Source organism: Podarcis tiliguerta (assembly GCF_965153285.1).
Source record: "Podarcis tiliguerta genome assembly, chromosome: 6".
NCBI classification, from domain to species: Eukaryota; Metazoa; Chordata; class Lepidosauria; order Squamata; family Lacertidae; genus Podarcis; species Podarcis tiliguerta.
In genome coordinates this window covers 7627837-7653263 of record NC_139539.1, presented here as the reverse complement: position 1 = coordinate 7653263, position 25427 = coordinate 7627837, and the positions used below count along the sequence as shown (strand labels likewise).

At 47.4% G+C, this 25427-nt stretch overlaps 1 protein-coding gene across 2 annotated transcripts in view; it reads right to left on the bottom strand.

Moving 5' to 3' along the window:
* The window catches only part of PTK6 (protein tyrosine kinase 6), a 736207-nt gene extending 720262 nt beyond the window's left edge, over nt 1-15945 (bottom strand). Inside the window, exons 1-8 of one of the 2 annotated variants that reach the window (XM_083447494.1) lie at nt 15646-15945; nt 14031-14294; nt 10066-10187; nt 7701-7864; nt 5171-5324; nt 4232-4393; nt 2709-2890; nt 1009-1162 (exon numbers count right to left, since the gene is read on the bottom strand). In XM_083447494.1, the coding sequence (XP_083303620.1) occupies nt 1009-1162; nt 2709-2890; nt 4232-4393; nt 5171-5324; nt 7701-7864; nt 10066-10187; nt 14031-14294; nt 15646-15716 (1273 nt within the window). In that variant the 5' untranslated portion in view covers nt 15717-15945. Of the gene's footprint in view, nt 1-1008; nt 1163-2708; nt 2891-4231; nt 4394-5170; nt 5325-7700; nt 7865-10065; nt 10188-14030; nt 14896-15645 lie in introns of both variants that reach the window. The other variant, XM_083447495.1, reaches the window with a different exon arrangement.
* Nucleotides 15946-25427: the final 9482 nt, after the last annotated feature.

Below are 25427 nucleotides of genomic sequence, written 5' to 3'. Positions count from 1 at the left end.
AGAAAAAATACGGTAATAGAAACTACGGTAATAGAAACTATACAGTGGTACCTCTGGTTGTGGATGAGATCCGTTCTAGAGGTCTGGCCGGATCCCGAGGTTTTCACAACTGGAGGACCGCTTCTGCGCATGCGGTCTAACACTTCTGCCCATGTGTGCGTGGCAAAAACCCGGAAATATACTTCCGGGTTTGCCGCTTACATATCCTGAAGTTTACGTAACCAGAGGGCTACATAAGCCGAGGTACGGCTGTACTATATATCCATGTGGCTTCCTCGCTCCTTAGCTCGACATCCTTTAATCTTTAATCACTATTATACATTGTGTCTTTATACTAAAATGATTATTAATTTTTATTGGTTTTCCAAATTTTAATGAATCAATCCAAATTATTTAAATTTAATACAATTTTTTTAAAAAAATGATTAGGTTTCCCGCTCCTGTTACAAACATACGTTCGTTGCTTCTTCTTCTTTAATCACCTTCTCATCCTTCTATTTATTTTAATCCATTTTCAGAGCTGGCCTTTCTTGTTTCCTTGCAACCAGCGCCTTTGTTGTTTCCCAAGCATATAAATATCCATTTATTTCATGTGTGCAATCCTTCCAGCTGGAAGGGCTGAATTAACACTATAAATCTTGTAGCCTAAGACTAGCACGGCTATGCATTCATCATAGAATCATAGAAGAGACCCCAAAGCTCATCTAGTCCAACCCAGGAATCTCAGGTAAAGCTTCCATGACAGATGACCGTCCAATCTCTGCTTAAAAGCCTCCAGCTGGGGCAGGTCCTGCCTCTGCTGCCAAAATGACTTGCAGAAGGGCCGTAACTCAGGGATATTGAAGCTACCCTGGTTCCGCCTCTGTAATGCTGGGAATGTGCCCTGCCGGGAAACATCAACAGCCTCTGCCAGTCAGTGCTGGCAGCACTGAGCTGGGAGGACCCGTGGTCTGGCTCAGTATAAAGCAGTTTCCTCGGTTCCTACAATGCCCCGGATCTCAAACGCACCTGGATATGGGTTTTGGCCAAGGGTCATGATTTCATACAGGAGAATTCCGAAGGACCAAACGTCGGATTTGACGGAGTAGCGGCCGTGGGAAAGGGCTTCCGGTGCCGTCCATTTGTAGGGGACGTTGTGGGAGTAAGATTCGTAAACGTCGTCCTGCGAGAACAGAAGAACAACATGTATGTATAACAACAACCCACTGAACACTTTACAGTTGTGCACTTTTATTATTAACTGCATGAGCCACAGAATTCAGCAAAACTTGGTGTCATATTGGTGCAGAATTCTGTTTTTTTTTTTAAATACACAGCAAACACCAACCTATTTTTATTTACTGTCATCACTCCCCAAGCCTCAAGAAAATTCCTTTTTGTTTTTGTATATAATTTTTATTAAATTTTCTGTTTTACAATTTACAAGTACTCATTTTGCTTATTTCAGCTTTCTTGTGGAAACAACTCAGAGGCCGTGAAAGAAGGAAGGTTAACAACCGGAAGATTTAAAGGAACTATTGGAAAGACTATTCAAGGCAGCAGAGATATCAGATGATCAGAGCCACCCCCCCTCCCGAACTTGAAGCATGGGAAGTCCCAACAAAAAAATTATAATTTAGGCAGAATATTTGGACTATTTGATATGTATTTGTATAATTTGGAACATTCAATGTGATTGGATTGGATTGTTAAAATGGGAAACTTAATAAAAATGATTTTAAAAATAAATAAACAAAGTACAGTGGTGCCTCGCAAGACGAAAAGAATCCGTTCCGGGAGTCTTTTCTTCTTGCGGTTTTTTTGTCTTGCGAAGCAAGCCCATTGACGGAGTAGCGCTATTAGCGCTATTGACATTTTAAGGGCTAAAAACGGCTTTTTAAGGCTTGAGGGATTAGCGGTTTTGCTGCTAAAATGCTTTTAGCAGCTTAGCGATTCAGAATAAGGGGTTTTGGAGCGGAAAACCCCCCCGAAAATTTTCGTCAATTTTCGTCTTGCGAAGCAAGCCCATAGGGAAATTCGTCTTGCGAAGCGCCTCTGCAGACGGAAAACCCTTTCGTCTTGCGGGTTTTCCGTCTTGCGAGGCATTCGTCTTGCGGGGCACCACTGTATTCAATAAATGTTTCCCAATCTTCTCTAAACGTATGTTCATCGTGTTCTCTTATTGCATATGTTAAGTCTGCAAGTTGCGAATATTCCATCAGTTTAAGTTGCCGTTCTTCTTTGATTGGGACCTCGCTCGTTCTCCATTTTGGGGCTAACAAAACACGGGCGGCAGTAGTGGCATAGATAAATAACCCTTTTTGACACCTGGGGATTTCCGTCTGAATTATCCCCAACAGAAACGACTCTGGGTTTTGGGGGGAAAGTACATTTAAACATTTTTTATCAATTCATTATGGATCATTTCCCAGTACAGTGGTACCTCTGGTTGCAAAAGGGATCCGTTCTGGAGCCCCATTTGCAACATGAGCAGAATGCAACCCACGTATGCATGTGCGCGGGTTGCGGTTTGTCGCTTCTGCACATGCGCGTGATGTCATTGTGAGCGTCTGCGCATGCGCGAGCGGCGAAACCCAGAAGTAACCCTTTCCAGTACTTCCAGGTTGCCGCGGGACGCAACCTGAAAAGATTTAACCTGAAGCAAACGTAACAAGAGGTATGACTGTACTCTTTTACCCTTTTACAAGTCCACCCCCTCAAGAGAATACCTTGATCAGCCTGGCCATCCCAAAATCTCCCACTTTGCAGATGTTGTTCTCTCCAACCAGGATGTTCCTGGCAGCGAGGTCTCGGTGGATGAATTTCTGCGTCTCCAGGTAGCACATGCCATCTGCCACCTGGGACGCCATGTCCACCAGCTCTGCTATATGCAGCTGCTCCTCTTCGGAACCTGGAAGTAAACATAGAGGCACATTCCGGTTAGGACCTGTCTGCGTTTCTTCTGAAAGTTTTGCTTCTCGTTTCCATAAGGAGAGCCTGTTGGATTGTGCCAAGGGCCCCTTGCAGTCAGGATGCTCCGTGGGGCCTCTGAGGAGTCTCCCTGCCTCTTCCCACTCAGCCGCCCTACAGCTGGGGGGCAGGCAGTGGGCGGACCGTTTGGGGCAGCGCGGAGCCTGTGGGCACCCAAGCCACCGCGTCACTCGCCAGAGAGCCAAGGGCAGGCAGGGCCAACTAATTGTGGATTTGCCGCCTCCGTCATCCTCGCTGCTGAGTTCAACAAGGGCAACATTGAGGCCTCAGGAGTAGGAGGCTGGTAGACAACACCACGCTTTGGATGGGTTGCAAGTAGGAAGGTGGGTGGGTAACGGGAAAACTGAAGTGGGTGTGGCAGTGCCCCATTTGCCCCTTTGGACCAGTATCCACTGCGCAGCTGGAAAAGACCACACTAGATCATCAACATTCACATAGAATCATAGAATCATAGAAGAGTTGGAAGAGACCACCGGGGCCATCGAGTCCAACCCCCTGCCAAGCAGGAAACACCATCAGAGCACTCCTGACATATGGTTGTCAAGCCTCTGCTTAAAGACCTCCAAAGAAGGAGACTCCACCACACTCCTTGGCAGCAAATTCCACTGTCAAACAGCTCTTACTGTCAGGAAGTTCTTCCTAATGTTTAGGTGGAATCTTCTTTCTTGTAGTTTGGATCCATTGCTCCGTGTCCGCTTCTCTGGAGCAGCAGAAAACAACCTTTCTCCCTCCTCTATGTGACATCCTTTTATATATTTGAACATGGCTATCATATCACCCCTTAACCTCCTCTTCTCCAGGCTAAACATGCCCAGCTCCCTTAGCCGTTCCTCATAAGGCATCGTTTCCAGGCCTTTGACCATTTTGGTTGCCCTCCTCTGGACACGTTCAGAGACTCTTGTGTTCAGCACTCGTGATTTCAGGCAGAAGCACGGCTTTGCTTCCTGTCTGCTCCCTGTGGCTGCTCTAGTTCTGCCCTCCAATGACAAAGCATTGGGCTTCTCGTGAGCAGGGTCTTCACGCAAGCAGGACCCTCAGTTGTACTGGGTTCCCAGCCCTGTGGATCCCCTGTGTGGAAACACCTGTGGGGAGTTTCCCCAGCAGACAAGTACCCTCGACACATGAGCATCAGAAGGTGGCAACACGGTGTCAGAAGTGGAGAGAGAATTACTGTCCCACTCAGGAAACTGTGAGAGCCCTACCTGCGAGCAATGCAGGAAGCGGGTTACGGTGAAGGAAGCACCTTGTGCAAAGGTCTCACCTCGGAGGAATTCTAAGAGGTTCCCTTTGCTCATGATCTCCGTGATGATGTACACGGGGTCCCCACGAGTCGAGATGGCATAGAGGGAGAGGATGTGCTTGTGCCTCAGCTTCTTCATCGCCTCAATTTCGTTTTTGAACGTGTCCTGGTACGTCAGATCAGCTGCCGGGGGTGGGAGGGAAGCAAGCACATAGAATCACAGAACTGTAGAGTTGAAAGGGACCCTGAGGGTCATCTAGACCAACCCCCGCAATGCAGGAATCCTGCCCACAGCCATCCCTGAGTAGGCTCGAAACACCAACCTTCTCATCGACCTATTGCACTGACCATTGTCGCACTTGTAAAGGAAAGCATAGAGAGCCTTTTCAAGGTCTGAAAACTTTGTATTGCCAAGAGGCAATTTAGGAATACACCGTATTTTTCGCTCTATAAGATGCACCAGACCACAAGACGCACCTAGTTTTTGAAGGAGGAAAACAAGAAGAAAAATATTCTGAATCTCAGAAGCCAGAACAGCAAGAACAGCGCAGTGAAAGCTGCAATCCCTCTTGCTGTTCTGGCTTCTGGGATAGCTGTGCAGCCTGTATTTGCTCCATAAGACGCACACACATGTCCCCTTACTTTTTAGGAGGGAAAAAGTGAGTCTTATAGAGCAAAAAATACGGTATATTTTTTCCTTACTTCCCTGGCTGAAGAAGGGTGAATAGGAATATTTTCACGTTTGAGGTTTTATTGTGTTTTTAATATTTTGTTGGGAGCCACCCAGATTGGCTGGGTGCAACACAGTCAGATGGGCTGCATATTAACAACAACAAGGAAGCCCAATCACTAATCTGGCGGCTTCTCTTTGGACCAGCTGATGATTCCAAGGCCTCTTCAACATTGACCTGGCATGATAAAGGCAGCTTCCTTTGGTCTTGTGCGAAGCTGAACTCTCACCTCTGGGGAGCACTTTGATCGCAACTCTGACTCTGTCCTTCCAGTATCCTTCATAGACTTCCCCAAAGTAACCTGCGCCCAGTTTCCGGGCAAGGCGGAACTCTTCCTTTGGCCTTTCCCAGTCGTCCCAGTGTGGCATCGCCGTGGGCTCTTGCTGGAGTCAAAAGAAAAGAAATGGCAAGCCTTTGTTACCTAAGGTTCACCCAGAGGACCAGTGTAACTGTTAAGTTGTGGGTGAACATATCAGACGACACAGCGATTCTTCAAACAGCTCTTGTTTATTCAGAGGCCAGAACAGAACTGAACTGAAGGGTTCAGTCAGCCTGCTTATATAGAGCTCCACTACAACGTAACTGTAGCAACTTTCTAAAACTATCCAATCACTGAACGTCCCTTATTTGCATAACCATCTACAGTATCCCCCTGCTGGCCCAGGGTGAGAACTTCAATACATAACAGTAACCCTAAAGACTTCCAAAACTTTTCTGCTCAAGTTCTTAGAACAATTGAGTTGGAAGTTATTCCAAGAATCATCTCACCCTACTGCCTGCTTGCAGGACTTTCAGCTAAAGCATCCATGACTGATGGCCATTTTTCTGTGAACTGTTGGTTTCACCTTACGGTTACAGACCCAGGGTGACAGAGTTTTGGGGTGAACGGGCACCCATAGCCGCTAGAGCTGGTGAATGTTAGAAATTGATAAATTGTAGAATTTAGATAAAATTTTGATTATTATTATTATTATTATTATTATTTATTCAACTTATACACCGCCCTATACAGTGGTGCCTCGCAAGACGAAAAGAATCCGTTCCGCGAGTCTTTTCGTCTTGCGGTTTTTTCGTCTTGCGAAGCAAGCCCATTGGCGGATTAGCGCTATTAGCGCTATTGACGGTTTAAGGGCTAAAAACGGCTTTTAAGGCTTAAGGGATTAGCGGTTTTGCTGCTAAAATGCTTTTAGCAGCTTAGCGCTTCAGAAAAAGGGGTTTTGGAGCGGAAAAAAAATTCAAAATTTTTCGTCAATTTTCGTCTTGCGAAGCAAGCCCATAGGGAAATTCGTCTTGCGAAGCGCCTCTGCAAACGGAAAACCCTTTCGTCTTGCGGGTTTTCCGTCTTGCGAGGCATTCGTCTTGCGGGGCACCACTGTACCAGGAGGTCTCAGGGCAGTTCGCAACAAGACCACAACATATAAAATCAAACCAAAAACAGTACAGTGGTACCTCAGGTTACAGATGCTTCAGGTTACAGACGCCGCTAACCCAGAAATAGTACCTAGGGTTAAGAACTTTGCTTCAGGATGAGAACAGAAATCATGCAGCGGGAGTGCGGCGGCAGCAGGAGGCCCCATTAGCTAAAGTGGTGCTTCAGGTTAAGAACAGTTTCAGGTTAAGAACGGACCTCTGGAACGAATTAAGTACTTACCCCGAGGTACCACTGTAACTCAATAATGCCCTCCCCGCCCCCCAAGCCACATTCTGAAAGGGTGTTGGATGTCAATGAGATCAACCAAAGGCCTGGTTAAAAAGGAACGTGGTACCTCGGGTCAAGAACGTAATTCGTTCTGGAGGTCCGTTCTTAACTTGAAACTATTCTTAACCTGAGGCACCACTTTAGCTAATGGGGCCTCCCGCCGCCACCGCACAATTTCTGTTCTCATCCTGAGGTAAAGTTCTTAACCCGAGGTACTATTTCTGGGTTAGCAGGGTCTGTAACCTGGAGCATCTGTAACCTGAGGTACCACTGTATAATGAAGGCGCCAGGCAAACGTCCCTGGGGAGAGCATTCTATAGATGGGGAGCCACCGCAGAGAAGGCCCCGTTCTCATGTTGCCACCCTCCGGACCTCTCGAGGAGGCGGCACATACGGAAGGGCCTTGGGTTATGATCTCGGGGTCTGGGTAGGTTCATATGGGAAGATGCCAGACGGCTTTAAAATACAGGTTGAATTTCTTTTCGGGAGATGCCATTCAGAAGACATGGAGAACAGGGAGAAGAGTCAGTGGAAGAAGATTGGAAGAAATTTAAAGACTATTTACAGAAACACTGCAAAATTAATGAATGTTAGAATGATGTTGGGTTGAAGTTAAGTGGGTTTTTTTAGCAGCAATGTTAAGGAACATGTAAAAATGGATTGTTAACAGGTGATAATCTAAAGCTATAATATATTAAGATAAAAGATTAAGATAAAATTAAAGAGGAAAAGGATTTGCTGAATTAACCAACTGAACTGGAATACAAGAAAGGGAGGTGTGAGGAGGTCAGGGAAACAAGTAAATGAAAGATAAGATATGGAAAAACTGATTTGTTTTTAACTGTTTTTATTTTGTATTTTCTTTTTCTTTTTATTCTTTTTTATTCTTTCTAATTTTTGTAATATGTTGAAATCTCAATAAATATCTTTAAAAAAAAACAACAGAAGACATGGAGAACAAGGTGTTAGGTCATTAAAGGACATTTGACCTTCTCATGCTCACTTCCGTTTGCTAAGCGGGGCCGGCCAAATGCATCTGCAGTTGCAAATTTGGACTTACCTTGTAGCACGGGGTCAAGAGCCTCAGCCCGTGGGTGAGCGCTTTCTCTTTGTAATACTCGACCAGGGAGTGCAGATCTGGGAAGGTTCGTGTGGCGTTCATGTAGTAAGCTCCCTGGTCGTTGCGTAAAATCTTGTAGTGCCTCACCAGTGACTCATCTCGGACTGTTAAATCACGGAAAGGAGAGTCAGAGAAAGAGGGAAGAATACAGAAAGGGGAGGGGAAGAAGGGGGAACTCCCAAATCATTACAGGTTGTTATCTTCCTGTTCCCGTAAGTGCCCTGGTGAAAACTGGGCAAGCTGCCATCCCCCCCACGGTTCTGTTCAGGACAGGATCTGCTGTGCTTCATACCCGAGTGTGGGAGAGGCTTTGGGCTTTTTGACATTTTAATGCAGCAGCCAGACTGGTGACTGGGAGCGGCTGCCAAGACCACAGAACACCAGTCTTGAAAGACCTACATTGGCTCCCAGTACGTTTCTGAGCACAATTCAAAGTGTTGGTGCTGACCTTTAAAGCCCTAAATGGCCTCGGTCCAGTATACCTGAAGGAGCGTCTCCACCCCCATCGTTCTGCCCGGACACTGAGGTCCAGGTCCGAGGGCCTTCTGGCGGTTCCCTCACTGCGAGAGGCCAAGTTACAGGGAAGCAGAGGGCCTTCTCGGTAGTGGCGCCCGCCCTGTGGAACGCCCTTCCATCAGATGTCAAAGAGATAAACAACTACCTGACATTTAGAAGACATCTGAAGGCAGCCCTGTTCAGGGAAGTTTTTAATGTGTGACATTTTAATGTATTTTTAATCTTTGTTGGAAGCGGCCCAAAGTGGCTGGGGAAACCCAGCCAGATGGGCGGGGTACAAATAATAAATTATTATTATTATTATTATTATTATTATTATTATTAAACCCTGCATTGCACGGGGTTGGACTAAATGACCCTCAGGGTCCTTTCCAACTCTACAATTCTAGGATTAAACAACCTGGAAACAAGTTGCTTAGAGGACCTTCTGCTCCAGAATAAACCTGCCCAGATGTTGAGATTGCCCTCAGAGGACCTGCTAGGACTAGGTCATAGGAGACAGGGACTATTCCGGGGGTAGGCAACCTAAGGCCCGGAGGCCGGATGCGGCCCAATCGCCTTCTAAATCTGCCCCTTCCACGGTCCGTGAATCAGCGTGTTTTGACATGAGTAGAATGTGTCCTTTTATTTAAAATGCATCTCTGGGTTACAGTGGTACCTCAGGTTAAAGACGCTTCAGGTTACAGACTCTGCTAACCCAGAAATATTACCTCGGGTTAAGAACTTTGCTTCAGGATGAGAACAGAAATCGCGCAGCAGCAGTGCAGCGGCAGCGGGAAGCCCCATTAGCTAAAGGGGCGTTTCAGGTTAAGAACAGTTTCAGGTTAAGAACAGACCTCCAGAACGAATTAAGTACTTAACCCGAGGTACCACTGTATTTGTGGGGCAAAGGAATTTGTTCATTCTCCCCCCCCACCACCACCAATATAGTCCGGCCCACGGCTAAAAAGGGTTGAAAAAGGTTGTCTATTCCACCATAGAATCTGATCTTTGGAACTCCTCGCACAAGGAGTTTCACCCCGACACCATTGTTAATTTCTTTTGGGCAACTTTTGGATGACAACTTTTCTTTTAAAAATGACCAGGTCTTTGTTTCGTTTTTCATTTCCGTTTTGCCTTTGTTTTATGCTGGATTTTCGACAGCCTACTCTGGCCTGTTTATGAGGATTCCTATTCTGTTCCATTCTATATTAAAACTTGTAAGCTGCCGTGGCAGAAGAATCACCAAGAAATGGTAGTAATGAACGGTTAGCAGAAATCTTATTGCCGATGTCTCTGGCGTAAATCGCTGCAGGGCTTCTTGCAGTGGCGAGCAATATATACGTTTAATGGCCTCAGTCCAGTATATCTGAAGGAGCGTCTCCACCCCCATCGTTCTGCCCGGACACTGAGGTCCAGCTCCGAGGGCCTTCTGGAGGTTCCCTCACTGCGAGAGGCCAAGTTACAGGGAACCAGGCAGAGGGCCTTCTCGGTAGTGGCGCCTGCCCTGTGGAACGCCCTCCCATCAGATGTCAAAGAGATAAACAACTACCTGACATTCAGAAGACATCTGAAGGCAGCCCTGTTCAGGGAAGTTTTTAATATGTGACATTTTAGTGTATTTTTCATCTTTGTTGGAAGCCGCCCAGAGTGGCTGGGGAAACCCAGCCAGATGGGCGGGGTACAAATAATAAATTATTATTATTATTATTAAAATGAAAACCCAGCTCTATAAGAAAATTACTAGGAGTGTCTTCTCCTTTGCAGCTGGTCACTCAAGTCGGAAAGGTAGGAAGTGAAAAACACTTACCTGACAAAACATACTCAGCCCCCTTTTTCTCGCTGATACGGATTAGGAAGGCCCCGACCATATTCTCTTCTGACATCAGCCGGTGGACTGTTTCAGAACGGGAAATCTGCCCAAAGAACCACCTACAGAAGGAACAATTTTTTAAAATTGCTTTCCTTTCAAGGAAGAAGGGTTGCAGTTCAGCGGTAGAGCAACTCCCAACGAGGTCATAGAAACGAGAAACAGTAATTTTATGGCAATGCATCGAAAGGTAACTGCTTGTTAGGATAGGGCATAGCTCTGCATTTGCTCTGCCAAACCCTACACCAAAGGAGAAATGGACATAAACCTGATATCAGGAACCACAAGACAGAGAAACTAGTAGGAGAACACTTCAGTCTCCCAGGACATTCTATACAAGAACTGAAAGTAGCTGTCCTATTACAAAAGAATTTCAGAAATAGACTGGAAAGAGAAGTTGCTGAATTGCAACTTATTACCAAACTTAAAACCATGGAGAGACCTGGTCTGAATAGGGACATTGGATTCTTATCTCATTATACACAATAAAGCTATTTTTAGCCATCTCACCCCTTGATTTTTCCTGTAAGACCAATTGCAGTCATTAACAACGGCCTCGGTCCTGTATACCTGAAGGAGTGTCTCCACCCCAATCGTTCAGCCCGGACCCTGAGATCCAGCGCCAAGGGCCTTCTGGCGGTTCCCTCACTGCGAGAAGCAAAGCTACAGGGAACCAGGCAGAGGGCCTTCTTGGTAGTGGCACCCGCCCTGTGGAACGCCCTCCCTTCAGATGTGAAGGAAATAAGCAGCTATCCTATCTTTAAAAGACATCTGAAGGCAGCCCTGTTTAGGGAAGTTTTTAATATTTAATGCTGTATTGTTTTTAACACTCGATTGGGAGCCGCCCAGAGTGGCTGGGGGAACTCAGCCAGATTGGCGGGGTATAAATAACAATATATTATTATTATCATTATCATTATTATTATTATTATTATTATTATTATTATTATATAACAGTCCAACACTTTTACTACACCTATCAGCCAATCACCCATTCCCACCACCCTTCTCAGTAATACACCTCCCCACCCTCTCACTGTATATAAGGGTCTGGTGACTTCTGTTTCAGTGTATGTGAAGAAGTATGCATGCACACGAAAGCTCATACCAATACAGTAGGTGCTTGGGTTGTGAACGTGATCCGTGCGGGATGCACGTTTGCAACCCACAGCGGTGCATCTGTGCATGCGCCGGTTGCGATTTGGTGCTTCTGCGCATGCGCAACCCCCGAAACCCAGAAATAACCCGCTCTGGTACTTCTGGGTTTCAGCGGGTCCGTAACCCGAAAAAACACAACCTGAAGCGTCTGTAACCTGAGGTATGACTGTAACTAACTTGGTTGGTCTCTAAGGTGCTACTGGAAGGAATTGTTTTATTGAAAAAAAGAGATAACAGTATGATTGAGGGGCACAGACATTTTAAAAACGAAAAGCCTGAACCACAGGCAGTTGCATTGGAGAGCTTTTTCCTCCTTCCCAGCTCTGTGGTTCAATGTGCAGGTGTGGTCCAAAAAGGCAAATCCAGTACTGGGGACATGCAGAAATATGGGAAGAGTCTGCTGGACAGGCCGATGGTCCCATTTATTCCACCATCCTGTGCTCACAGCAGCCACCCAGATGTCAGAAGCAGGAACTGAGCACAAATGCCCTCTCTCTCCTCCTGCGGATTCCAGGAACAGGCATTCAGAAATATTACTTCCTCGTACTACAGAGTCATCGTGGCTAGCAGCCTTCAATAGCCCTCTCTTCTTAAGAAAGTGAAGTCCATTGTTTTCCTATGCACGGCATGCAGCAAATTCTGCAACCTCCAGCACAAAAGCAGGCGCAGAATCCACATCCCTGGGAGCGGCCGCAGCTTTATTTCCAACCCTGCTTTTAGAGCAAGCTTTTTTCCACCTTTGCCTGAAAAGGCAAGCCTTAAAGTTATAGTGGGACACGGGTGGCGCTGTAGGTTAAAGCCTCCAAGCCTAGGACTTGCCGATCGAAAGGTCGGCGGTTCGAATCCCCGTGGCGGGGTGCGCTCCCGTCGCTCGGTCCCAGCGCCTGCCAACCTAGCAGTTCGAAAGTACCTTCGGGTGCAAGTAGATAAATAGGGACCGCTTACTAGCGGGAAGGTAAATGGCGTTCTGTGTGCTGCGCTGGCTCGCCAGATGCAGCTGGCCACGTGACCCGGAAGTGTCTACGGACAGCGCTGGCCCCCGGCCTCTTTGAGTGAGATGGGCGCACAACCCTAGAGTCTGGCAAGACTCGCCCGAACGGGCAGGGGTACCTTTACCTTTTTAAAGTTATAGTAAGCAATCCTACATTTCTTACAAAAGCAGAGACATCACCTTGCCAACAAAGGCCCGTATAGTTAAAGCTATGGTTTTCCCAGTAGTGATGTATGGAAGTGAGAGCTGGAGCATAAAGAAGGCTGATCGCCGAAGAATTGATGCTTTTGAATTATGGTGCTGGAGGAGACACTTGAGAGTCCCATGGACTGCAAGAAGATCAAACCTCTCCATTCTTAAGGAAATCAGCCCTGAGTGCTCACTGGAAGGACAGATCCTGAAGCTGAGGCTCCAGTACTTTGGCCACCTCATGAGAAGAGAAGACTCCCTGGAAAAGACCCTGATGTTGGGAAGGATGGAGGGCACAAGGAGAAGGGGACGACAGAGGACGAGATGGTTGGACAGTGTTCTCGAACCTATGAACATGAGTTTGACCAAGCTGCGGGAGGCAGTGGAAGACAGAAGTGCCTGGCGTGCTCTGGTCCATGGGGTCACGAAGAGTCGAACACGACTAAACGACTAAACAACAACAACAACAACAATAAAGCAATCCTTCAAGGCTGGAATGAAGACAGGAGATAATGTATGGGTGAAATTGCAGTCTCCTCCTGTGCTTCACCGTCTCCACACACGGCTCTGCCAAAGTAGAAGAGGGAATGCACCTGTTTTTTGTTTTGCATGTGAAATCAAATGAATCCAACAAATCCGCATATCAAATCAATCTGGCTTTTGCGGTCCCAGAATCGGGATGTGGGTTAAGTGCCTGTCCACATCTCGGATTAATGCAGGTTGTAAACCTCTCGTGTGCGTCTTTTTAATTTCCCCTCATCCATATTGCTTTCTCCCCCAACTTCTGCTGCCCAGCACTCTTTCCAAATTCCCTGGGCCACTGATGGATCTCCCCAAATCAGATTTTCAAAGCATGGGGAACCTCTGGGCTTAGGGAGCAGAAAGTGTTGTGCAGCGCTTGCTGGAGGAGAAAGCAAGGGGAAATTGTAGGACAAAGGGATTCTCTTTTTTTCCCCAAGTAATTTTTTATTGTTTTCCTTACATGTTCTTTTCCAACAGACCATATTAATACCATACATTCCCTGTGACTCTGCTGAGTCGCAACTCCCCCCCCCCTGCAATTGGTATATTTAACCCCTTTCTATCGCGCACCTCATTCTCACAATAGTACTATTATACATTGAAGGTATTATGTCAATCCTGCTAGTGTCTTGACCTCTTTACAATTCTCCTTTAAATATTCAATAAATTTACTCCAATTATTTTGGTATCTTTTATCTTCCTGGTCCCGGATCCTCCCTGACAATTTGGCAAGTTCTGCATATTCTGTCAACTTCACCTGCCACTCCTGGATGGCTGGTATGTCTTGTATTTTCCATCTTTGGGCCAGGAGGGTTCTTGCAGCGGCCGTAGCATACATGAACAGATTTTGGCCTCCCATTTTTATTTCCATTCCTATTAAGCCTAATAGACATTTTGGGGAAGGACAAAGGGATTCTCAATCCACATTAAGTCAAGGTATTGTGGGGACCCTAATTCCAAAGCACTCAATGCCCAGATTTCATCTCTATGCTGCATTTTTAACACTTTTAAAACTGGCTGGGGATATTTGCAGACCTGTACTTACGGCTCTGCCTCCATAGTCTCCTGCTTCGCCAAGTAGTTGTAAGGCACATAGCCTTCCTCAAAACCCGTCCGGGACGGATCCAGCTTCTTGGCCCACCACCACTCTCCTTTCTTCTCAATCACTTGGAAGAGATCTCCAGCCCGGAAGCTCAGTTCTGTCTCGGTCATGGCTTTGAAGTCCCACAGACTGGTGTAAAGACAACTCCTGGCTCTCCACGGTGGTGCAGGCTTGGAACTCATGGTGTCAAGGCAGGCAAGCTGAAGGCTGGAGCAGATTAATGGCCTGTGTGGGTGAAATCTTATGCCTTTGTAGAAAATCACCCCCACCACACACTGCAGAAATCCAGATTCGTTCTGGCCGCAAATCCTTTTCAAAGGCCCATCGCCTGCTACAAACCTCCGCGGGTGAACCTTGGGAAAACCTTTGCGGAGTTGCCTTTTATCTGCAGCAGATCAGGTGGAGGCTGCCAAGGAGGCTTTGCGAGAAAAACCTTCCCCACTTCCTCTTTATAAGGAAGAACGAGAGAACGAGAGAGAGAGCAATAACCTGTCTCTTGCCCTGCCCTGTTGTTGTTCCTTCAACAGAAGAGGAAGGAGGAGGTGGTGAAAGAGAAAGAGAACGCGCGGATTCCCTTCTCCGAGACTGGGGCTCCGGATGCAAATCCTGACACCTCGTGGCTTCTCAGCGTCTGAGTCAGCCTTTGGGAGATGGGCTAAGCGGGGAGGCATGGGACCGTGCCAACGCTGCCAAAGCCTTGCTCAGACGCTTGCGTGAGATCTAGCAAGATCTCTGGGAATTCTTGTGAGGTCTCGCCAGAAGCCGCTGCTATACGACCCCGACAGCGATGGCCCGGGAAAGTGGGCACCTGCAAGACACACAGAAAGTTAACAGCCAAAGGCCTGGCGAAAGAGGAATGTTTTTGCCTGGCGCCTGAAGATCTACAACAATGGTGCCAAGCGAGTCTCCCTGGAGCAGGGGTCTGCAACCCGTGGCTCCGGAGCCAGATGTGGCTCTTTTACACCTTTGCCGCGGCTCCAGGGCGGATACTAGCGAGGGGAGGAGGCGCATTGTGCGTCCCGACACTCCCCACTGTGGCGGGCGCTGTACTGGCTGTGATGTCGCATGGGGGCGGTGCGTGAGTTAGTCACGCACCGTCCCGACGTCACCTTCCCGCCCGCCCACTATATTGTAAGGGGCATGTACGCTGGTCACTTCATTGAAAGGGGGCATGTACGCTGGTCACTGTTTTGAAGGGAAGTGAAGAACACACACACACAAAAAGGTAACTTGTTAATTTAACGTTTATTTCCATGAGGAGGAGTAATTCTGAGGGGTCAAACAAAGAAATAATAAAAAAGTGACAAAAAAGTTACTTTTATAATGACGAGTTTTGCGGCTCCCTTTTTTTTTTTCTTCGGAAAAAGTGGCTCTTTTTGTCTTAAAGGTTGCAGACCCCTGCCCTGGGGAGAGCATTTCATAGGTGTGTGACACCCACACCAGGACCGGCCCACCCATGAGGCAAAGTGAGGCGACTGCCTCAGTTGGCGGGATCCACAGGGACAGCGGATCTCGATGCAGATCTGTCCCCCATTTCTGATTGTAGATCTTCACTTACCCCTTCTTCCCTAGTGGGAAGGAGGACCCCGTTTTGTGGTTAGCCTCAGGTGCCAAAATGTCTCTTGCCATACCTGGTTTCACACCTTGAATCCAAACAGGCCTTTTCTGTGGTGGCTCCGTGCCTGGAAAAAAACAAGCATTGGTCTGATTAACATTTTATGGTTTTAAAAAACGTGTTTGTGGTAAGGGGGTGGTTTGTTTGTTTTTGTTTCTATTCTCATTTTGTATTTTTCTGTTGCGATCTGCCCTGGAATCTTCGGGTGAAGGGTATGTATGCAAATCCTAATAGGAAATAATAATAACTTCAGAAGTCTCCTTCATCACTTCTATTCATAGAATCATAGAGTTGGAAGAGACCACAAGGGCCATCGAGTCCAACCCCCTGCCAAGCAGGAAACACCATCAGAGCACTCCTGACATATGGTTGTCAAGCCTACGGGACCGCCTCTCCTGGTATGCCCCACAGAGAAACCTACGCTCTTCAAATAAAAACATCCTGAAGGTCCCAGGCCTCAGAGAGGTTAGGCTGGCCTCAACTAGAGCCAGGGCTTTTTCGGCTGCGGCTCCAATCTGGTGGAACGCTCTGTCACAAGAGACTAGGGCCCTGCGGGACCTGACATCTTTCCGCAGAGCCTGCAAGACAGAGTTGTTCCACCAGGCCTTTGGTCAGGGCCCAGCCTGACTCCCTCCTCTGGCAACCTGCACAGAATTTTGCTTAACGGTTGCCATTAATTTGATTTTAATTAATTTTTATAATGGAATGTTTTTAGAATGTTGGATTATTTGATTGTTTGATTATTTAATTGTTGTTAGCCGCCCTGAGCCCGGCTTCGGCTGGGGAGGGCGGGATATAAATAAAATTTATTATTATTATTATTATTATTATTATTAGCCTCTGCTTAAAGACCTCCAAAGAAGGAGACTCCACCACACTCCTTGGCAGCAAATTCCACTGTCGAACAGCTCTTACTGTCAGGAAGTTCTTCCTAATGTTTAGGTGGAATCTTCTTTCTTGTAGTTTGGATCCATTGCTCCGTTTCCGCTTCTCTGGAGCAGCAGAAAACAACCTTTCTTCCTCCTCTATTGTTTTGATGTGAATTCTTTCTTCCCAAAAGTAACCCAACACGAGGTTCTCCCGGAGGCTAAAGGAAGATGCATGGGATCTTCCTCCTCAAGAGCAGAGAGAGGATCTCATGTAGGATTTCCCCTGCACGTGATGTGGAAACTCCCAGGGCCTGATGACGTCAGAGCTCCAGGCCTGAAAAGGGGGCGTGTGCCGGAGACGAGTCTGGGGAAGACCAGGAGAAAGTTGGGATGCAGGTGTTTCCCAATCCAACACGCCCCCGCACCGACCCAAATTTCAGCTAACGCTGGATGCTGGTGCAGTTTATTTCCCTTCTATTTCCCACTTATTTTCAGCTCCGGATTCTGATGCCTTTGAGCTTCGGCGCAGCAGGAGTGCATCTGAGCGCGTGCAGAGGGCCTTCCTGTCGCTACTGAGCCACAGAGGAGCAGCAAATCCTGATTAAATTGCCTGGGACGGCAGGGTGCATGCCAGGAGGGAAGGGAGAATACCGCCAGACAGGGAATGCGGGCGATGCTTTCTGCCCTGCTCTTTCTCCCCGCCAAAGGGCAGAGTGCTTCTGGGCGCGTGCAGAGCGCCTTGCCGTCGATACTGAGCCCCGGCGGCAGCAGGAGCAGCAGCAGATCACGACACAGCTGGCCGACATGAGCGGGTGCAGGCAAAGAAGGGAGGGCGGGAGGGGAAACGCCAGCGATGGTCTCCGCCCCGCTCCCCTTTTGTCGCAAATGACCCGAGACTAGAAGAGGGCCTACGGAGCCGCAAAACCGCACTTCGCCGCCAGAGGGCGCAGCACAGGCGGCGCTCTTGCTCGCGCTTGCCAGCTGCACACACTACAATGTCGGCCTCGCGAGGGAGGGGCTGAGACCCGGGCCGAGCCGGAGAATGCTCATTTGCATCCCGCCGCGACCGGCGTGCCTTGCGGCCACCACCACGCGGTTCTCGCGGGCTCCGGCGGTTCGGGGCCGGTTCCGCCTGTGGCGAGGACGCCGCTTGTAGGGAGAGCGAAAGGCATGTTCCGGGGCGCCCGGGCATCTCGAGTTTGGCCCGCAGGCGAGGGCACCGTAACCTCAGGGGCAGGCGCGCGTGCGGTGGCTGGTGCCGTGCGGCTGCAGAAGGCATACTCTGGTTTCTCTTCAGATCGTATAAATCTTTCGCCTTTTACTAAAGATTTCCGTGGAGAGGAACATTTATGAGTTTTCAACTAATTTTTTGAGGTCTTGCTTCGGCAGGGCTGTCCTATCGTGGTGCAAAAATAGAATTATTCTTTGTGTAGCTGATATGATATGCTAATATTGCTCCTGTTTCCTCATTCTTTGCGACAGAAAGTGGGCAGGTGTGTGGTCCTGAATGGGGTAACTGTGCCCCTGAAGGACCACGTGTGCTGCCTGGGAGTCATTCTGGACTCACAGCTGTCCATGGAGGCGCAGGTCAGTTCTGTATCCAGCGCAGCTGTCTATCAGCTCCATCTGGCACAAACCTGAGATCACAGACTGTCTGGCCAGGGTGCTGCATGCTGTAGTTATCTCTTACTTGGACTACTGCAATGCGCTCTATGTGGGGCTACCTTTGAGGGTGACTCGGAAACTACAACTAATCCAGAATGCAGCAGCTAGACCGGTGACTGGGGGCAGACGCTGAGACCACTTAACACTGGTCTTGAAAGACCTACATTGGCTCCCAATACGTTTCCGAGCACAATTCAAAGTCTTGGCGCTGACCTCTAAAACCCTAAATGGCCTCGGTCCAGTATACCTGAAGAAGCATCTCCGCCCCCATCTTTCTGCCCGGACACTGAGGTCCAGCACCGAGGGCCTTCTGGCAGTTCCCTCGCTGCGAGAAGCCAAGTTACAGGAAACCTGGCAGAGGGCCTTCTCGGTGGTGGCACCCGCCCTGTGGAACGCCCTCCCACCAAATGTCAAGGAAATAAACAACTATCTGACTTTTAGAAGACACCTGAAGGCAGCCCTGTTTAGGGAAGCATTTAATGTTTGACAGACTATTGTATTTTAATATTTTGTTGGAAGCCGCCCAGAGTGGCTGGGGAAACCCAGCCAGATGGGTGGGGTATAAATAAATTATTATTATTAGTCGAGTAAGATTGTTTTTCTTGAATATGGTCTTAACAGTAAGTGACTGGAGGCCAGTTCTGGAACCACAAGTCCTTCCACAGTGGGGACATAGGTTTCCGACAAAGTCCACGATGCCTTTGGTAAATACTATCTTCCAATTGGAGCACTCAAAGGCCAGTGTTTCCTAACTGTTGGTGATTATACTACATTTTTTTAGATTTGCTTTTAGAGAGTCTGTAAACCGTTTTTGTTGACCACCAGCATTACGCTTTCCTTTTTTAAGTTCGGAATAGAGTAGTTGCTTTGGAAGACAATAATCGGGCATGACCATTCCAAGGAAGTCGATGTTGAAGAATCATTGCTTTGACACTGGTGATCTTTGCTTCTTCCAGTACACTGGCATTAGTTTGCCTGTCTTCCCAAGTGATGCGTAACAATTTTTTGAGACTCCACTATTGGAATCTTTCGAGGGGTTGGAGATGGTGTTTATAAGTGGTCCATGTTTCACAAGCATACAGTAAGGTTGGTAGTACAATAGCTTTCTAAACAAGCATTTTGGTTTCCCTGCAAATGTCCTGGTCCTCAAACACTCTGCACTTCAATCGGGAGAAAGCTGCACTCGCAGAGCTCAGGTGATGCTGGATTTCGGTATTGATGTTGGCCGTTGTGGAAAGTTGGATTTGTGACACTGTAGAGGGGTTATTTTGTATTTGTTGGTGCAGCACATTTTTTTTTTTTTTGAATGTTGAGCGATGGGGCAAGCTTTTGTGAAGATATTTAGGATGGTTTTGAGGTCATCCTCTGAGTGTGTGCACACTACGTGTTTAGGGAATTTTTAAATATTTAATGCTGTACTGTTTTTAACATTTGATTGGGAGCCGCCCAGAGTGGCTGGGGAAACTCAGCCAGATGGGTGGGGTATAAATAATAAATAATAAATTATTATTATTATCATTATCATTATTATTATTATTATTATTAGCAGCATACTGAAGCTCTATGGTGGAAGTTATGGTATCCTTACTCTTTGCTTTCATCCTGCTCAGATTGCAGAGCTTTCCATCTGTTTGATAAATGATTTCTACTCAGGTGGGGAGTTTCCCTTCGAGAAAGTGTAGGATCATGGCAATGAAAATAATGAATAGAGTTGGGGCAGTAACACAACCCTGTTTAACACCTGATCCCACTGGCTGCAGCTAATAAAGAGATGCTTGATAGTTTCCACTATCCATTCTGTCACCTTTTTAAAAAAAGAGATTGATAATTTTGGCATCCCTAAAGTCTGCTGGGATTTTCTCTTTCACTTACCCTCTCCAGCATATTTTCTCTTGCTTCTGATTTTGCAGCCCTCCATCAAACAAGGCAAAGGGAAGTATACCAAATTAATAAATAAAATAAAATAAATATCCAGGTAGGACTAGGAGACATTACGTCTGGCAACATGCGGATGACACAAAGCTCTACTTCTCCACCATTGCTATATTGTTGTTGTTGTTTAGTTGTGTCCTCCTCTTCGTGACCCCATGGTCCGTCCCTGTGGTTGCCATACGATGGAGAGATGTGAAAAAAGGCTGAACAAGCTCCAAATACCGCTTTTTTTGTGTGGTGGTGCTGGGGAGACCATAGTACGGATCTACAAGCTCAGATTTGATATTTGGTGTTGTTGAGCCTCACCCAGACTGTCTCATTACTAGCTAAACGCACAGCTTAATCGTGCAAGAACTAGTTCTGTCAGATAGTTGTTTATTTCCTTGACATCTGGTGGGAGGGCGTTCCACAGGGCAGGTGCCACTACCGAGAAGGCCCTCTGCCAGGTTCCCTGTAACTTGGCTTCTCGCAGCGAGGGAACTGCCAGAAGGCCCTCGGCGCTGGACCTCAGTGTCCGGGCAGAAAGATGGGGGCGGAGATGCTCCTTCAGGTATACTGGACCAAGGCCATTTAGGGTTTTAGAGGTCAGTGCCAAGACTTTGAATTGTGCTCGGAAACGTATTGGGAGCCAATGTAGGTCTTTCAAGACTGGTGCTAAGTGGTCTCAGCGGCTGCCCCCAGTCACCGGTCTAGCTGCCGCATTCTGGATTAGTTGTAGTTTCCAAGTCACCGTCAAAGGTAGCGCCACGTAGAGTGCATTGCAGTAGTCCAAGCAAGAGATAACTACAGCATGCAGCACTCTGGCCAGTCTGTGGTCTCAGGCTTGTGCCAGATGGAGCTGGTAGACAGCTGTGCTGGATACAGAATTGACATGGGCCTCCATGGAGAGCTGTGAGTCCAGAATGACTCCCAGGCAGCACACCTGGTCCTTCAGGGACACAGTTACCCCATTCAGGACCACACACCTGCCCGCTTCCTGTTCCAAACAATGAGGAAACAGGAGTAATTTTAGCATATCATATCAGCTACACAAAGAATAATTCTATTTTTGCACCACGATAGGACAGCCCTGCCGAAGCAAGGCCTCAAAAAATTAGTTGAAAACTCATAAATGTTCCTCTCCACGGAAATCTTTAGTAAAAGGCGAAAGATTTATACGATCTGAAGAGAAACCAGAGTATGCCTTCTGCAGCCGCACGGCACCAGCCACTGCACGCGCGCCTGCCCCTGAGGTTACGGTGCCCGCACCTGCGGGCCAAACTCCAGATGCCCGGGCGCTCCGGAACACGCCTTTCGCTCTCCCTACAAGCGGCGTCCCCGCCACAGCCGGAACCGGCCCCGAACCGGCGGAGCCCGCGAGAACCGCGTGGTGGTGGCCGCAAGGCATGCCGGTCGCGGCGGGATGCAAATGAGCATTCTCCGGCTCGGCCCGGGTCTCAGCCCCTCCCTCGCGAGGCCGACAGTGACGTGTGTGCAGCTGGCAAGCGCGAGCGGGAGCGCCGCCTGTGCTGCGCCCTCTGGCGGCGAAGTGCGGTATTGCGGCTCCGTAGTCCCCCTTCTAGGCTCGGGTCGTTTGCGGACAAAAGGGGAGCGGGGCGGAGACCATCGCTGGCGTTTCCCCTCCCGCCCTCCCTTCTTTGCCTGCACCCGCTCATGTCGGCCAGCTGTGTCGTGATCTGCTGCTGCTCCTGCTGCCGCCGCGGCTCAGTATCGACGGCAAGGCGCTCTGCACGCGCCCAGAAGCACTCTGCCCTTTAGCGGGGAGAAAGAGCAGGACAGAAAGCATCGCCCGCATTCCCTGTCTGGCGGTATTCTCCCTTCCCTCCTGGCGTGTACCCTGCCGCCCCAGGCAATTTCATCAGGATTTGCTGCTCCTCTGTGGCTCAGTAGCGACAGGAAGGCCCTCTGCACGCGCTCAGATGCACTCCTGCTGAGGCGAAGCTCAAAGGGATCAGAATCCGGAGCTGAAAATAAGTGGGAAATAGAAGGGAAAGCTGATGTTGCCCTTCCTTCCTTCCTTCCATAATAATAATAATAATAATATTTTTTATTTATACCCCACCCTCCCCAGCCACGGTCGGGCTCAGGGTGGCTAACAAGCAATAATAAAAACAAGTTGAATGAATGCAACTTAAAAACAAGATTAAAATACAAAATTTGAACATTGAAATATTAAAATACAGCCTCATCACAGGAGGAGAAAGGAAAAAGAAAGAGGGGGAGGGAATCAAATTGATTCTAAGCCAAAGGCCAGGCAGAACAACTCTTGTCTTACAGGCCCTGCGGAAAGAAATCAGATCCTGCAGGGCCCTGGTCTCATGAGGCAGAGCGTTCCACCAGGCCGGGGCCAGTGCTGAAAAGGCCCTGGCTCTGGTTGAAGCTAATCTAATTTCCTTAGGGCCTGGGACCACTAGGGTGTTGCTATTTATGGACCTTAAGGTCCTCTTATTTAGGATCTGCTGCTGCCGCTGTGGCTCAGAAGTGAGGGGTAGGCACTCTGCATGCGCTCAGAAACACTCCTGCTCATAGCTGTCAACGTTTCCCTTTTTTTAAGTGAAATTCCCTCATTCCGAATAGGATTCCCTGCAAGAAAAGGGAGAAGTTGACAGCTATGCTCCTGCTGTGACTAAGCTCAGGAGGAATCAGAACCCGGAGCTGGAAATAAAAGGGAAATAAACTGCACCGCCCCCCCCAGGCTTAGCTGAAATTCTCTTCTTTACAGCATTCACCACATGGTGTCCTCCAACTGTTTCGAGCTTATGGGAAGTGTAGTCCAAAACTTTTGGAGGACACCTGGTCTATGAAGGCTCAGTTCCTTACACACTTACATCTTTGCTCTCACTTGTAAGTACCGTTTTTTTCAAGGAACTGCATTCCACTGCTTTTTGCCTTCTTAAATCGCATTTTCATTATCGCTGTTATTTTAGATACAGCTACAAACGGAAGTGACAAGTATAATCGTTACTAAAACAAACTTATCCGAAAAAGTACTACATGTTGTAATTCTAAAGAGCTTGACTGAGAAGTCAATCCCAATCGGTTCAGTGGGATTTAACTTGCAAGTTATGTGTGCATGGGATTTGCAGCCTAAATTGCTGTAAAATCAGATTCCATGATCTCTATAATAGTCTCAAAAGGGCAGCAGTAAAAGAAAATGCCATCTGCATATCTTTCTCCTGACCTTTGTGCCTGCCTTTCTGCTTTGTAATAAAAAGTTGATTTTTCCATTGCCCCACCTGTTGTAAATTGCTTTTATAGGACCTGGGAGGTTGCCCTAAAATACCATAGTAACGAAATGGACGTATTGCGTTCAGGCCTAAGAGAGCTTGACAAGAAAAGCGTGTTCATTGCAGGTTGATTGCTCTTGGCATTACATTGGAATGAGCTCCAGGACAATATTTGACAATATGTTTTATTTAACACGGTATTAATATTTTTGCATGAGCATAAGACGAGCCTGCTGGGTCATGCCAATGGTCTATCCCGTCCAGCACCCAGGTCTCATTGTAGCTAAATAATGTTGAGATTCCTGCATTGCAGTGGGTTGAGCTAGATGACCTTTGGGTACCTTGCAGATCTATTATTCTATGACTCTGTATGACTGTGGGAATCCTGCAAGCAGGGCCTGAGCCCAGGAAATGGTCACTGATAGCTTTGCCCATTAATTTGCTGCATGATTTGTATATCTCCCTGCTTATCTACACACACACACACACACACAATTTCAGCAAAAGGAGAGATGGTTACAAATATTTTTTAAAAAAGCACCACACACACAGGTTGTTTCTCTAATTATATTAATCCTATTAATTTAACAACTCTCTTCCAAAAGGTTATAGTCACTAAACACCTCCATTTCTCCTTGTTAAATCTATATTTAAAAAACACCATATTTTTCAGTGTATAAGACTAGGTTTTTCCCATAAAAAATGATGTGAAAAATTAGGGGCGTCTTATACACAAATACATCTCCCCCCATTTTCTTAAATCTGAGTCTGTAAAAATAGGGGCCGTCTTATACATGGCTGTCTTACAGGTGGAAAAATACGGTCAATAAATTCATGGGATAGATGGACTTTGAACAGTTTTATATAGACATAGGCATTAAGACAAGGTGGGAGAGACATGTCCAAAAGGGGTGTGAAAATACATCCATGTGACTCTGCGGTCAAATGCATCTCACATTAAAACTCACCATAACTGGGGGGAGTGTATAACATGAAGTGGTTTGGTTTTAAAAAACAACAACATGAAGAGCTTTCAGCTTTCTTATTATTCGATGGAAAAGAAACATACGTTTCATCAAAGTTGGGACGAGTCAACCTGATTTATATGGACTGATCTGGCAGTGAAAGTAAGTTCTCCAAGTGCAGGGAAGCCCATGTTCTTAATCCAGGGGTGAACTTGGCCTGTCAAGCCTCCTCATTAGTCCTCTTGGGCTCTTATGGGGGAAGCCATGACGACTTCCATTACACCTGATGTCTTGCGTGGTGTGAGGCTTCAAAGGAACAATTGGGAGCCTAAAGGGAGCTCTCCACTGTTCCTTTGCTGGAGCAGCTGATGGGAGCTTCATGTGACCCTGAAATTTTGGATCCCCTCCAAAGTGATGCCAATAATTCAGTTTGGGGGACAGCACAAAACGCAGGGTTCGCGGCACAAAACGGTTCAAAACTAGCGCAAAACTCTGGCCTCTTGTTTGGAGGGGATACAAAATTTCGGGGTCACAGGTTAACGAAGCTTCCCGATGGGTGGTTGACATGTTCCTTGCTTAAGGAGGGACAAGTGGCTTCCATGTAGTAGAAACATCATCTTCCTCCCAGTGCTTAAATCCTTAATCAACACGTTGACCTTATTTTGTAGGAGGTGGTTAGCTAATGTGTTGTGCGCTGACTCCAGTTGCGAGAGAGCTCAGTCGGGCCTTACTCATTTGTAAGTTTGCCAAGCGGACTTGAGTAAGGCTCTGACCCAAATCCAAATATAATCACACCTTAGCCGTGAATGCACACACCCTACGCAAAAGATGAGACGGTTTAAACAGCGCTCAACTGAACGGCAGTGAGTCGACAGCAGCGGTGATGTTTTTGGATGGCTACGTATGGACACAATGGTGTTTGGGTTTTTTTACTTTGGGCAACTATTTGCCTACTATCATCTGTAAAATGGGGGCAACAGTGATCTGTCTCACAGCACGGCTAACAAAGCAAAGACCATTTGCCGTGCATTGAACAGGCTGCACCCAAAGGACAACAACACCTCCCG